This window comes from Rattus norvegicus, chromosome 2, assembly GCF_036323735.1.
Source record: "Rattus norvegicus strain BN/NHsdMcwi chromosome 2, GRCr8, whole genome shotgun sequence".
Lineage (NCBI taxonomy): Eukaryota > Metazoa > Chordata > Mammalia > Rodentia > Muridae > Rattus > Rattus norvegicus.
The window spans coordinates 155529634-155544838 of NC_086020.1; the positions used below are offsets into that span (position 1 = coordinate 155529634).

At 39.8% G+C, this 15205-nt stretch overlaps 1 protein-coding gene across 3 annotated transcripts in view; it reads right to left on the bottom strand.

Annotated features, from left to right (window-relative positions):
* Positions 1-15205, bottom strand: part of Ift80 (intraflagellar transport 80) — a 94310-nt gene that overhangs the window by 73861 nt on the left and 5244 nt on the right. The window contains exons 2-5 of one of the 3 annotated variants that reach the window (XM_063281591.1): positions 10651-10734; positions 6058-6277; positions 3796-3906; positions 1371-1439 (exon numbers count right to left, since the gene is read on the bottom strand). In XM_063281591.1, the coding sequence (XP_063137661.1) occupies positions 1371-1439; positions 3796-3906; positions 6058-6277; positions 10651-10689 (439 nt within the window). In that variant the 5' untranslated portion in view covers positions 10690-10734. Of the gene's footprint in view, positions 1-1370; positions 1440-3795; positions 3907-6057; positions 6286-10596; positions 10735-15205 lie in introns of those variants that run through there. The other 2 variants (NM_001013911.1, XM_039102020.2) reach the window with 2 other exon arrangements.

Sequence of the window (15205 nt, forward strand, 5' to 3'; positions counted from 1 at the left end):
AGTACCATGGATTGAACCCAAGGCCTTCTGCATGCTATGTAAGGAGCTATTCTTGAGACAAGGTCTTGTTATATACTCCAAGATGCCCTCAAATCTAATCTTCCTGCCTTTGACTCTTAAGTGCTATGATTAAAGACATGTAGCACCCTGCCCAGGTAGAGTGTCTTAACTAAATACCCAGATATACTTTATATGCAAGATATTCTAAATATTTCAGAATCATTTAAAAATATTTAGCTTATGACTGCCTTTATATAAATTCACAAAGAAAAAAGAAAAAGCCTGTCTGTTAATAATGTAGCTCTGGATATCCTAGAATTGACTGTGTAGATCCAGCTGCCCTTGAACTCACAGAGATCCAATCCTTTTGCCTCCAGAGTATTGGGATTAAGGGTGCCCACCACACCACACCTGGCTTTTTAAATATATCTTAATTTAAGTATTAAATCAGGCATCATGGAAAGTAAGAAATGTACAGAGCCAGTGAGATAACTCAGCAGGAAAATATTTACCACTCAGCCTATGACCTGAGTTCCATCGGGAGTCCACACGGTAGAATGAAAACCCAACTCCCATGAGTTGACCTGTAACCTCCACATGCACACCCTGATGGGTGAAGGCATACAAACCCACAAATAAATGAATACATAATGTAATAACAACAACGTACAGGGGCTGCAGAAATACTCAAATTAGGACATGTGTTGCTCTTGCAGAGGACCCAGGTTCAAGTCTCAGCACTCACAAATTCCTGTAACTCTAATTCCAGAGGATCTGACAACCTTGCCTTCTTCTGGCCTCTGCACATACCAGGCATGCACATGGTGCACATCATGCAAGCAAAACATTCACATATATAAAATAAATACGTCTTTTTTTAAATGTTCATAAGTCCAAATAGAAGTAAGAAAATTCAGGTTTTGAATGTAACCAAAGTCAATCTCAACCACTATAAGATTCTATTCTTTGAGAAAATCTTATATATATATATATGTATATGTATTATATATATGTATATATATGTATATGTATTATATATATATGTATATATATTATATATATACTTATCCACTATAAATAAGTTTTTAGTTCATTTATTTTATGCATCTAGGCATTTTGCCTGCGTGTATATATGTGTACCATGTTCATTCCTGGTGAGAATATGGTCAGATGCTTTGGAAGTGAAGTTTCAGACTGGTGTGCACAGCACTTGGGTTGTGGAAACTGAACTGAGGTCTTCTGCAAGAGAAATAAGTGCTCTTAGGTTCTGAACCATCTCTCCAGCACTGTAATAGATTTTTTATAGAAGAGAATGCTGCGGCCCTCGTGTTGTACAAACGCAGAGATAAAGGACCAAGTGTAAAGCATACCTTGCTGAGCTAAAGTTGATCTAAGCATCCCCGTCTTTGACCAGATTTTTACTTGTCCATCTTCTCCAACTGTGCAGAAAAAAAAAATTATCTGTAGAAAATAGTCTTAAGATTACACTTGCATATATAAATAAGCATCTACGTGTTTAAAATTCAGACCCACTTCATTCCAAGTGTAAGAGAGTGTGTTTTAACTGTAAATTTAAATGAAAATTACATGGAAAAAAACACTTTCATCAATGTAAGCTAACTTCTGTAGTCAACTTTTCATTTTTTCCTTCAAACTTGGAAAACTCAGGAATGTGTTACCCACACACTATTTCCGTTGCCACCATGATCTCCACTCAAACATTAAGGAATGTATTCTCCATGTACTATCTACTGCAGCTGCTGCCACCCAGGAGATGAACTCCACCCGAGCCCATCTTAGCTCCAGAAGGAAGAAAGAGCTTGGAGCTGCAGACAGTCATTTAAGGAAGGGGCTTCTGCTTGCTTGCTTGCTTGCTTGGTTTTTGTTTTTCCAAGACAAGGACTCACTGTGTTGCTCTGGCTGTCCCTAACTCTCTATGTAGACCAGGCTGGCCTCAAACTCACAGAGATCTACCTGCCTCTGCCTCCTGAGTGTTGGGATTAAAAGGCATGCACCACCACACCCAGCAGGATTTTTGTTTTTATTTTCTTACTTATATTCTATTTCTGTGGTGCTAGGGATCAACCTAGAACCTTGTACGTAATGGGTGAATACTTACTGTGCTACTGAAATGCATTCCAGCCTAGAATTTATATTTCCTTCCTAATTTTTAAAATGATTTGCATCTAATACATTTATGTGCTGAAAAAGAAGCCATTGGAAAAGAAGTTAAAGGTACCAGTAAGACAGAGGACATGTCACTAAAAAAAACAACAATAACAAAAATCCTCCAGAGAAGGCCTAAGGGAGACGTTAAGGACGTCTGCACACATTTCCGTAGTCCTCTTCAAGGGGTGTGGCTTAAGCTGCTCTTCTTCAGTGTGGTCTGTACTTGGTGACTTGCTTCTAAGGTGAGCAGGATGGGAATGGCCAAGTATGACTTCTGAGGGTGAATCAGAAAAGATACTGTGGTTTCTAACCTGCTTTATTTTTCACCCCAGAAAAACCATGTGCCATGACATAAAAATATTCTACTAACCCTATGGAGATGCCTATGTGGCAAGGAATTAAGGTCTCCTGCTAAAGCCAGAGAAGAACCAAGGCTCATGCCAGCGTCCACGCGCGTAAGCCAGCACGATCAAGCCTTCTCAGGACTGTAGCCACGTGTTTCAACTTGAAGGAACCTTATGGCACACACAGCCAGAAATATCCACTCACCAAAGGGGCTCTCAGGCCTACAGAAATGGGCACATATTCAATACTTATGGCTTACGTCTCTAATTGTTGGGGTAACTCATTATGCAGTGATAGATGACTAATACAGTAAGTCCTACCTGGAGTAGGCTGGGATAGAAGAGAGAAAGCAGATATAGGTAAGTTATATGAAAAAATTTTCAATTTTAGAAATTTTTATTATAACTTTTACCTACTCTAGGACTTGATCATTCTAAAAGCATCCTTTGATAGAAGAAATAAAAGTAACGGTTAGTATGAATGTCAAAAAATGAACATAGTGATATTCTCCTGTAACCCCAGCATTGAGAAGACTGAGGCAGGAGGATTGCTAATGAGACCAGACTGACCTACAAAATGAATACCAAGCCAGCCTGTACTTCATATCAAGATTTTATCTCCAGAAAGAAAATGAAGGAAAAGTAAAATATTCTGAATGATACCTATGCACAGCAGTCTAGATTGGCACTGTGACAATTATTTGCTACTAGATGGTGAAATCTGCTACTGCTAAATGAATATGGTAGTTAGTTTTAAATGTCAACTTGCCACATGCAGAACTAACTACCTGGGAAAAGAATCGTAACTGAGATATTATCTAGATCAAGTTGGCCAAGAGGCATGTCCATGGGGGATTATCTTGACTATTACTTGACATTGGAAAACCAGCCTAGTGTGGGTAGCACCACTTCAGTCTGGCCCAGAACTACAGCAAAGAAAGCTAGTTAAGTTGTTTGCTCTCTCTGATCTTGACTGTGGGTGCAATTTACTGAGTTCCTGCCTTGACTTCCCCACAAAAACAGACTATAATCTGGACACGTGAACTACAATAAGTCTTTTCCACCCGGATGCTGGCTTTGCTCACAGTATTTTATTACAGCACAGAAATGAAAGTAAAACAATGAAAATGCCTTCTTTGAAACTTCCTTTACAAGTTCATAAAAGGTTATTTGGGGGCGAGGATGAAGATATTGATGAGTGGTAGTTCACTTGTCTCGCATGTGAAAGAGTCTGGCTTTGATCCCAGCACAGCAAAGAAAGACAAATGTGCAGATCACTTACCTGTAACTAATGCAGTCCCTTCGTAATTCCATCTTCCGGCGAGCACAGCCCCACAATGAGCTTCTACACTTTTTTCCACTCTTCCTAACTTGGAAATCAGATGAAACTTACCTAAAAGAAATTATCTGTGAGAACCTATTTTATTAATTGACTTATATTAAAATATCAATTAGCATTACTAAGCCAACAATCAGCTATTAGACACTAGAGGCACAAGGACAAATAGTGTCATTATTCTTCTTAATCTCAAGGAATGCAAGTCTAATAAAAAAAAGATGTATAAATATAGCATGATAGACATTCACAAATAGTATATTTCATTTAGTAAGCAAAAAAGAATTTAAAAATACATAAGCCATGACTTCTTGGGGTAATGTAACTTAATTACAAATGAGAAAATAGTTATATACATTTGAAAGATGCAGAACCACATTTTAAAGATCACAAATGCCTTACAACTGTCCACAGACTGGGACATACCAGTAATGTCAGCACATAAGACACTAAGGACAGTGATTCCAGAACAGCCTGGAACACACAGTGAGACTTGGAAGGACAAGGAGAGAGGGAGAAGAAAAACACAAAGGAGAGGGGAGAGGAGGGGAAGACAGACCCGAAGGTGTAAATGATATGTCACAACTACTAAACGGAGTATGTCTTACAGTAATCTAGTGTCTAGATTATTAATTCTGAAAATTCTATATTATATAATTAAATGAATGAAGACATATATTGATAATAACCATAGTTCCTTCTGTTTCCAAGAATTGGGGGGGTGGGGGTGGGACTAAGCCCTGTAGCATTGAATTAGAATTGGTATAACCAGAATATATCCAAAGTTTAGATAGAAAGTGATAGATTTACTGACATGCAATTTATTGCATACATTTATTTATTTATCTATTGGGAGAAGAGACTGCATGTACCAAAGAATGCATATAGAGACCAGAAGACAACTTACAAAAGTCAGTGTCTCCTTCCCACAATGTGGATTTAAGGATTGTAATTCAGGCCTTCAGGTTTGGCAGCAAGTGGTTTTACCCACTGAACCATCTGAATGGCTCTGATTTTTAAGCATACACTTGTATCCCCATGTCCTAGCTCTGTTTGATGAAGAGTCTGAAGAGTAGTCACACCCCTTAGAAAGAACACTCCCAGCAATGCCTGTATCTTGGCTTTTAAATATCATTATTCATCTAAAGACAGAGCTGTTTGGAAAATGGCTGACTTAGAAAACAGGACTATAAGATTAGTCCTGTTTGGGGCATCTTATGCAGGTAAGGACATGCTCAAAGCATGAAGAGCACATCCACAAAACAAAAACAAAAATCAGTGCCATTGACTCCACTGATTGCACTCTCAGTGGCCAAATGTGAGACACTTTCAAAATCAAGATTAAGAAATTATAGTAATAGAATATTAATGAAATAAACATCTATGAGGTTAACCTAACATTAAAGCAAGTAAGATAAATGGCATGGGACAGAAAGTTTTTTTCTTGAAGTAGAATAGCAACCATCTAACATGGATTACAGAGACAGACAAGCTATCCTCTGGCAGATTTTCTGGTAATAAATGATCTAGCCAAGAATCATCGGTAGATTTTTGGAAGTGAGAGGAAGTCTAAGAAGGAAAAAATATTTTTATGTAGTATCAAATACACTTTCATAAACAAGTTATTAAAAGGAGGGAACAGAGCCTAGAGAGATGGCTCAGTGGTTAAGAGCACTTGTTGCTCTTCAGGAGACTGACTTTACTTCTCAATGCCCAAATGACGGCTCACAACATCCGTAACTCTAGTTCTGGGGCATCAGACAGTGTCTGATCTCCCCAGGCACAGGCATGCATGTGGTACACATGCAATACATACAGGCAAAACACATGTACACATAAAATAAAACTAATTAATGTGGGGGTGGGGAATAGTAGCATCGCAGATTTACTTAGTAAGCATCGGCTATCAGATAAAGACAGTTGACATCACAACAATTTGTCAATCAACAGCATGAACCTCCCAATAGTCTCATTAAAAATGTGTAGGCTGAGTCAAAAAGAAACCATGAAAAAAACAAAAACAAAAACAGGGACTTTCTATAAAGTAATAGACCGGAATCCTTCAAAATCACCAAGGTCACAGAGGAAACTAAAGTGACAGTGTATCTACATCAAATAGCAGTTTTATTAGACAACTCCAGGCACAAATCACAGTACTGTGCTATATTGTTAACAGAGCTGTGCAGAAGCCATTTATTAGAAACTTACCATCAGAGCTTGTGAGGACGAAACTTTCTGCCTGAGTCTGCTTCTTTATGCCTAAACTCTTCGGAAACCAGTGAAGGTCTATCGGGTAGATGTCATCAGGCAGCTTGACGATTAGGCTGGTTTCACTGGTTAACAGGTTCCACTTCACTATCTGGTGATCGTCACTGCATGAGTACAGCTCCTCGGCAGTAGTCCAACCCACGCAGCTCACTAATTCTTGATGTGGTACTGGGTCAAGGAGATGTAAAGTCATTCAAGATGTGGACGATGAAAAGCCAAATGAATAGCTGAATGTTTTCCAGCTTCTAAATGTTGTTTTTCATTGTGTGACTTTTTTATATTTTTAATGATTTATTTAACTTTATTTTATGTACATTGGTGTGAAGATGTCAGATTCCTTGGAACTGGAGTTACTGACAGTTGTGAGCTGCCAGGTGGGTACTAGAAATTGAACCCAGGTCCTTTGGGAGAGCAGATGGTGCTCTTAACCACTGAACCATCTCTCCAGCCCCTCATTGTGTAACTTTTAATACTTTTTCCATATAAAGGAAATTGTCTTCTGAATAAGTTGCAAGAAGAGAAATCAAAGAAGAATGCCAGACAGAGAGGGAACAAAATTTGTGATTGAAGATATTTCATAAGCATGGTCCACACACACACACACACACACACACACTCAAAAACAGTAAGTAAACACACAAAAGGTAGGAAATGATGTTGGGAGATAGGGAGGAAGAAAGGGGGAACCAAAGATATAAATGCTTACATATGCATCTCATTACAGAAATTGTTATTATAAAAATATATTATAGTTTTACATTGTTATAGATTTATTTAACAAGTATGATCTATTTAATGTGTGTGAATGTCTTGCTTGTGTGTAAGTCTGTGCACTATATGCATGGCTGTTACCTGTGGAAGTCAGAGGAGGGTTCCAGATCTACTGGACTGGAGCGTGCTAGCTAATTCTGCCAATTTGATACAGCTCGAGTCATTTGGAAGGAGGGAACCATTTGAGGAAATGACCCACTAGACCGGCCTGCGATGCATTCTTCTTGATTGAGGATGGATGTGGAAGGGCCCTGCTCTCTGTGGGTAGTGCTCTGGGATGCTGGTCCTGGGCCACAGAAGGATAGGCCAAGCAAGCCACGAGAGACAAGCCAGTAAGCAGCATCCCTCCATGGCCTCTGCATCAGCTCCTGCCCTGACTTTCAACTGGAAGTCCGTCACTTTCAAGTGAGGCTGTGGTATGAAACTGTAAGGTTAAAGAAACCCTTCCTCCTGGTTGCTTTTGGTCCTGGTATTTTATCCCAGCAATAAAAACCTAACTAAGATGGATTTATGGATGGTTGTGTGCCACCATGTGAGTGCTGTTAATTGAACTGTGTCCTCGGAAAGACCAGTAAGCACTCTTAAGCTCTGAGCCGCTCTCTCTCTTTTTGAGACAGGGTCTCCCTAAGTATCCATAACTGGTGTAGAACTTACTAGGTAGAGTAGGCTGGCCTCAAAATTACAGATATCCCTCTGTCTCTGCCTCTGCCTCTGCCTCTCTGCCTCTGCCTCTGCCTCTGCCTCTGCCTCTGCCTCTGCTTCTCTGCCTCTCAGCCTCTCAGCCTCTCAGCCTCTCAGCATCTCAGCCTCTTGGCCTCAGCCTTGGCCTCTCGCTGCCTCTGCCTCTGCCCCTATGCCTCTGCCTCTGCCTCCCAAGTGCTGGGATTAAAGGCATGAGCCACCATGCCCAGTAACACACATTATTTAGTAAATTAAAAACATTAGGGGCTGGGGATTTAGCTCAGTGGTAGAGCACTTACCTAGGAAGCGCAAGGCCCTGGGTTCGGTCCCCAGCTCAAAAAAAAAAAAAAAAAAAAAAACAAAAAAAAAACAAAAAAAAAAAAAAAAAAACATTAATATTTTTAAAGACTGAACTCTCACAGTGAGCTGTCTCTTCCAGGTGCACACTAGAATGATGGTCCTCTAGGGAAGAAACTACTACCTTACCATTTCTCCTGTTTCCATGCCAGTTGCCTGTTTCTATTTTGACTTTTTCATTTGTATGGTCCTAAGAGTCCTAGTGCTCTATGTATGATGGCTCCATCCCAACCCTTACTTATTTATGTTTAATTAACAATAAAATGGTTTTAAGTCTTAGAACCATATTTATTATTTATTATTTATTATGGGGGAGTGTGCATGCATGTGCGTGTGGTGTGTGCACACATATGTGTGTGTTGTGTGTGTATGTATGAATGTGTATGTCTGTGTATGTATGAATGTGAATGTGTGTGTGTGTTATGGGTGGATGCGTGTGTGAGTAAGCACCACCACAGTGCTTGTATAAAGGTCAGAGGGCATCTTGCAGGAGTGTGCAGAGTCGGTTTTCTCCTTCCACCACATAGGCCCCAGGAATCGAACTCAGAACAGGCTTGGTGCCAGGTCCTTTACCCACTGAACCATCTGAAGGCTGCAACAATACAAATTTTCTGACACTGAAATAAACAATAATTCAGCTACAACTTACCTGTAAGATGCACAGGAATAAATGAAATATGATCCCCCAATTCTTTATTCCCTTTAGTTTTTTTCAGTCTCTGATCTAGCCCAAGAATTTCTATAGTTCCCACATCTACTATCAGGACAAACTGATAGTTTCCTCAAGCAGACTGTGTCCCTGGAGGGAATGTTCCACTTGTCACTTGTGTAAGGTGCTTATTCTTGTTTATCTTTCTACTCCTAACTCACCAGGTCAGCCCTGGTTAGGCAGTCTATTCTCTTAGAGTTCTTCTACCATCTTCTCACTTTTTCCTTATTTTCCCAGCAATGTTCATTTTACATTATATAAACAAACTTTTTCCAAGGAAAGAGACTGCACCCTAATGTGTTCCAAGATCTTTTAATTAATTCAAAATATGATAAATTAAGCAAAAAGATAAAAAGACAATAGAGTACGGAAGTGGCAGTGGACTATTCTGAACTGAAGCCCAATGGATGTACAGGAAAGGACACTGGGCCACTACCAAAGCGCTCAGCACAACTGCAGCCACCTCACGATGTTTCCTTTTTAAGGATTTACTTGATTTTTTATTTGTGGATATGTGTGTCTGCCACAGGTATATGTCAGTGCCCCCAGAGGCCAGGAGAGGGCATCAGATCCCCTGGAGTCACAGGTAGCTGTAAGTCAATCAGGGCGAACCACACTTGGGAAGCAGAGCAAGTGCTCCTAACTGTCCTGTCCTAACAATATCTCCAAGACCAAGACAAGCAGCTAAGGCAACCCCACGCCACACACGTTCATCTCAAAACACAACAAGAGTAGTTTCTATAAGGTTCTATACATGAGTATGTGCAGGGTAAGCGAAGACAGTAGCCATTTGAGGACTGCTAGACAAGGAAATGTAAACCCAGAGTTACCCTTGAGCTTAAAGGGGGAAGTGCAGACAGGGAGCACCTACAGTGCTCTGAATTCCTGAAAACACACTTTGAAAAGACAGAAAATCGAGTTAAAGAAAAGCCATATCTCTATTCAAGAATTAAATAATTAAAGTACTACAAATAAAAACAAAATTTAAAATGAGAAGGATATGCTTAAATCAGTATTCTCCTATTTCTGATGAGGGACCAAATTTTTCTTTGTTTAATATCTACAGCAGATCAACATCTTGAAAGATAAAATAAAAATGGGGGCTGGGAATATAGTTCAATGCAAAAACTGCATTTAATGTGCTCAAGGTAGGCGTGGATTCGATGCCCAGCAACAACATAAGTAAACAAACAAGCAAACAAAAGAACCTCAAATTACTAAAACAGGATCTCTGAATGCTGCAAGGGTGGTAAGTCCCCCCCATAGTAAGTTTCTTACACCCTCACAGACTGGCAATGAAGCCCACAGGTAATGCTGTGAGAACTGACTGAAATGTCTAAGAATGAGACAAAGAAGGACAATTTTACCTTCTTAAAGTCCAAATAAAGGCTCTGACAAAATATAAGGGTTGTATATATAGGAAAGAATAATTGCTGCCTTCCCTTGTGAAATAATAAAGCTTACTGTTAGGATTTCCCTAGCTTGCCCTCTACTTTATCAGGAGTACAAAGAAATAAAGCAAAACTAAATGAGCGCATATGTGTGAGATCACATTAGCAAATGAGTCAGAGCTTTGTTTTGTTTTTTGAGGCAAGGTTTCTCTGTGTAGCCCTGGCTGTCCTGGAATTCACACTGTAGACCAGGCTGGCCTTGACTTGAAAGTCCACCTGCCTCCCTAGTGCTGGGACTTACAATGTGCGCCACCACAGCCTGGAGGATTATCCAGGTTTCATTAAAAACTCTTTTAAGATTCTATTAGAACAAAGGTTACTTTTTAAATACTTCAGAAGTAGAGTAATAAAAATGTCAGTAAGTATTTAAAAGTAAGTCTTTGGGCTCACAGTATACTTCTGAAAAATCTACAACTGGAATCTTAAATATTTTAAAAACAATTTGTTTATAAAATACCATCGCAGAAATGAAAAATAGCCAGTAAGTAGTTAAAAAGAGTAGAAGAGAACCTTGATGGTATGACCGCAGGTTGAACACAGTAAGGTTTAGAAGATTAAAAGGATATGCTTTGGTTCTTTTAAGAGAGATATCTTCAGTCTCATGTCTCCAGTTCCAGAGAAATGCTAAATACCACTTGATTGTATTCACTGTAAAGATAAAGAGAACAGATATCAACATTGAGAACTGTGCACACAAGCATACAGGTACATGTATATACACATACATGTATGCACACACCTATACCCTTTGAGTCCTAAGAAACACAATAGCACCTTTAGTTCCTCTAAACACATGGAGAGAGGAGTAAAAGTATCAGTAGACAATAAGGCCCGTGGGTTGAGCACAGGGTTTGCTATAGCATGTCTGCAATAGGCCTACATTTCGGAACACCACTAAGTAAACCTGTCTGAGGCCATGGCATGCATGCACACATACAATAAATGAATTCTTAAAAACAAACAAACAAAATGTTCCAAAAGTATACTGGGACCAAGTAAAAAGATGTGGCAAACCAGGAAACCCTTGATCACAGCTCAGTTTTGATCCCGTATAATGAGTTAAATTCCTCAGGCTAAACTATATTTTTAAGTGCCATAAATCTATAATCTGCATGAAAACAATATGGTATTACCAATGTTGTGTGTATGTGTGTGTCTCAGTCTGGGGCTAACTGCCCAAAAGCTACAGCTAACACAATGAAAAACCACTGAATTGCTTAAGAACAAGGTGATAAATCGCTTTAAAAGTTACACAAGCTGGGTGTGGTGGTGCTGCTACTTGAAAGAATGAGGCACAGTTGTTTAAACCATGAACAAGACCAACATGGCCAGTATGATGAAACCCACCTCAAAAAAATTTTAAGTTGAACACAAAATCAACTTGTAGTATGGCATTGTAGCACACACCTTCAATCCCAGTACTTGGAAGACAGAGGCAAGTGGATCTCAGTGAGTTCAAGGCCAGCCTGGCTTACATTTATATTCTTTGAGCAGTGTTGTTAGACAATGTAGAAAAAAAATCAAGTGAAAACATAATTAAAAGGGGTAAAAAATCTCTACCAGGTCTAAAATTACAGGGAACTACAAACATTAAAGGAGGTCCTGACTAGAGATTAAAAAACAAAATCATTGGTGCTCACTGAGGTCGCTTCACAGTCCCTGAATTCAGGAAGTGTCCTGGGTAGGCAAAGTGTGCAGCACGCTCTACTTCTCTCTTTGGGTGAGTTCTCTTAAACTTTAAAAGTATAACTGTATGAGGCACAGACAGGGACAAATGTGATTCACTCCAGGCACATTTCCTGCATTTGTTTTAGATACTAAGGACCTCCTTAGCTTCCTCAAAGCCCCTTCCTTCTTTCCATCAGACCCTTTTGAGATTAACTAGTGTTAACCCCAAAGATTCCACCATAACGAAATTAACTACAGCAAGTTTTTTGTTTGTTTGTTTGTTTTTTAACTCATGTACTCGGGCTGTCTCCTCATAAAGGTAGGGTTCAAGAGACCAGCAGTGGGCATGGGGGTAGGGCTGTTATAGCTCAGGGGTAGGCAGTTTCCTAAGGGGGGATTTGGTGAGAATAGGAGTGGTTACAGAAGCAGAGTACAACTAGGTGGCCATAACAACAGGTGGACATAAGAACTCTGAAACAAAGGCAGGGTTGCAACGTGGTCATTACAACAAAAACCTGGTTTTCCTTTCCTGGAACAGGCAACACAGGATCATTTGTTGTTAAAATTCCAGGAGAAATGGTCTTAAAGTACAGTCTGAGAAACAGATTTAATCATAAACAGGAACGAGTCCCCTTTCTCTTTACGTCTTTACTACAAGATGGCTTTTAAGCCTAAGGTGAAGGCAGGCTGGTTCATCATTAGAAGGAAAAGGGTAAATAACACTCTATAAAGACCTGATTCATTACAATTATTCAAATCTATTAAAATTTTTAAAAGTACAAAAAATTTACAGAATTCTTGTTGCTTCTGCAATTGACAAACCAAAGACGGGATATTTACGTATTTATACTAACTACAACCTAAAACATAATATTTGGAATGATGAACTACAGTTACATCTATAATAATTTAGATGCTTCCTCACCAGAAGTCATAATCAAACCTTCTATAGTAAGAGCAGTTCATTCCTGTTACCGGTTCACCAGGCATTCAGACACAATGATGCCACAGAGAAAGAGTGCAAAAACCTAACACAGGGAAGATTCTCCCTGCCTTGGAGAGATTTTCCCTGAATTCCATTTAGCTGAAGTCATCTCTATCAATGACATCTAAATGTTGATATGGTATTAAATAAGAAAATAAAAGTAAATACTTTCCCCACATAGCCCATCTGAAGACATGCAGAACAGCCTGACGCTGCACTGAGGGATGTTACCTGCCCACATGAGATGGCTAATGTCCACTGTCAACTAGGCTGAATAAGAACAACCTAGGGCATCAGTGGGACATACCAAAAGCTCTATCCGTGATGGTGTTTCCAGACGTTTAGCTGAGGAAGAAAGTCCCACCTGAACGTGGGCTTGTGGTAACTTCTCGTGGCTTGGATCCCAGACTAATTAAAAAAACAAACTAGCCAGACAGCTGAGCACTGACTCCCTCTCGGTTTCCCGACCAATAGTGCAACAAAGCTGCTCTGCAGGCAACGTCGCCTGACCACGGTGAAACGCAGGGAAGGGTCTGACCAAGCAGTGGTCTCTCAGGAGTGGGCAGGGAAGGAGAGGACCAACCAACAGTGTCTGGGTAGGAGGGAAGGAAATGTCAACAATCCCCAGAACACAGTGTGAAACTTTACACAGGAAACAGAACAGCAATAGCAAAGCTTGTTCTTACGCTAAATATCATCTATAGGTTGGTGTTGATCCAGTGTGAGTCAACATTTATAAGGTTTGAGGAGAAAAACTGTTGTTTAGCAAAACCTGATGGGTAGGTATGGTGAACAAGTTTGTAATCCCAGCAAACACAAATAAATTAAAATGAAAACAAGATGGCTTGCTTGTTTGTTTGTTTTGAGACAGAGCCTCACTATGTAGCTTTGGTTGTCCCAGAACTCACTATGTAGACCAAGCTACCCTCTAACTCACAGATATCCACCTGCCTCTACCTCCTGAGTGCTGGAGTTAATGGTAGTTGTCACTATACCCCACTAAGAGTGCATTTTTTATCATCCAGGTCCACATGCCCAGGTTCCAGTGCTGGCATAAAGATAAATAATTGTATATCTGTCAAAGAGCAGGTAAATGTCCTCTGTTTGGGAAATTCCCCACTTCGAGTTTTATTATAAAAGTGGACAATCCACTTAGAAAAGAAAGAAGAAAAAGGAGAAAGAAAAATCTACTTCCTTCCCAGTTCTTCTTATAGCACAGACAGATACACTGACAGCCACTATGCTACACACACCTTATTTTGAGTGAGAAAGTACTAACTCAGGAGATATTACAAAAGAAATATACTCTAGGAAGAACTCCTAGTTGAGGAATTTACTATTTGCATACGTATATGAGATACCATGTACATGATACCCAATCTGAGCACAAAGTTTGATTATAAGAATTATAGATATATGTTCATTAAAATCTTGCATGGTACAATTTGAGGCTCCAAAATCTAAGTGTCACCAAAATACCAGTAGAAAGGTCCATACCTGCCTTTATATGACAAACCAGTGAGAACAGAGATGCTCGAATAAACATTGTATGAAATTCCTTGAGCCTATACTATGATGTACATAAATATCAAACTGTGTGCTCAGATTGGGTATCATGTACATGGTATCTCATATACATATGCAAATATTCCACAATCTGAAAAAAATCCAAAGCACTTCTGGTCCCACACATTTTAAGTTAGGGATACTTATCCAATACTATCAAAAAGTGGAATTCGGGGCTAGCAAGAGAGCTAAGGGGGCTGGGCAGTGATAGCCCATGCCTGTAATCTCAGCACTTGGGAGGCAGAGGCAGGCGGGTCTTTGAGACAGACAGAGCTACAGAGAAACCTTCTCCCAGAAAAAGAAAAAGAAAACAAAAGATAAAGGGGTAAAGGGGTAAAGGGGTAAAGGTACCTGTTGCCAAAACTAATGAGTTGAGTACAATCCTGGAAATGGCTCAGGGCTTTTTACCTTAAAACCCACTACCAATGACATGCCTCCTCCAGCCAGGCTGTAACACCTACACTTCTCCAAACAGCACCACCAACTGGTGACCAGGTGTCCAGATGCCCATGACTATGGAGAACATTCCTTATTTCAAACCACCTCACATGGCAAGTCTCCCCCACCTCTCTCTCAACACACACACACACACACACACACACACACACACACACACACACACACACACACAAAATGCCAAAGTTGATAGCTCTATTTAGAGTTCTTTTATGGCTCTTCAATTTAAAAAACATTTTTTTTACTCAGATAAGTTCTATCAGAGCCGTTAGCAAACAAAATTTAAGGTCTATTGTACAGCTGAGAGGAAAACTAGAGGCAGGCTCACTATTTCCTAGAGAAGACTAAGACATGTGACCACCCAAGGCAGCAGGCTTATGCATGATAGTACAGTTCAGTAAGTAAGGCCTCCAACCCTCACCCCCTAATTCCTATATGTGCCTG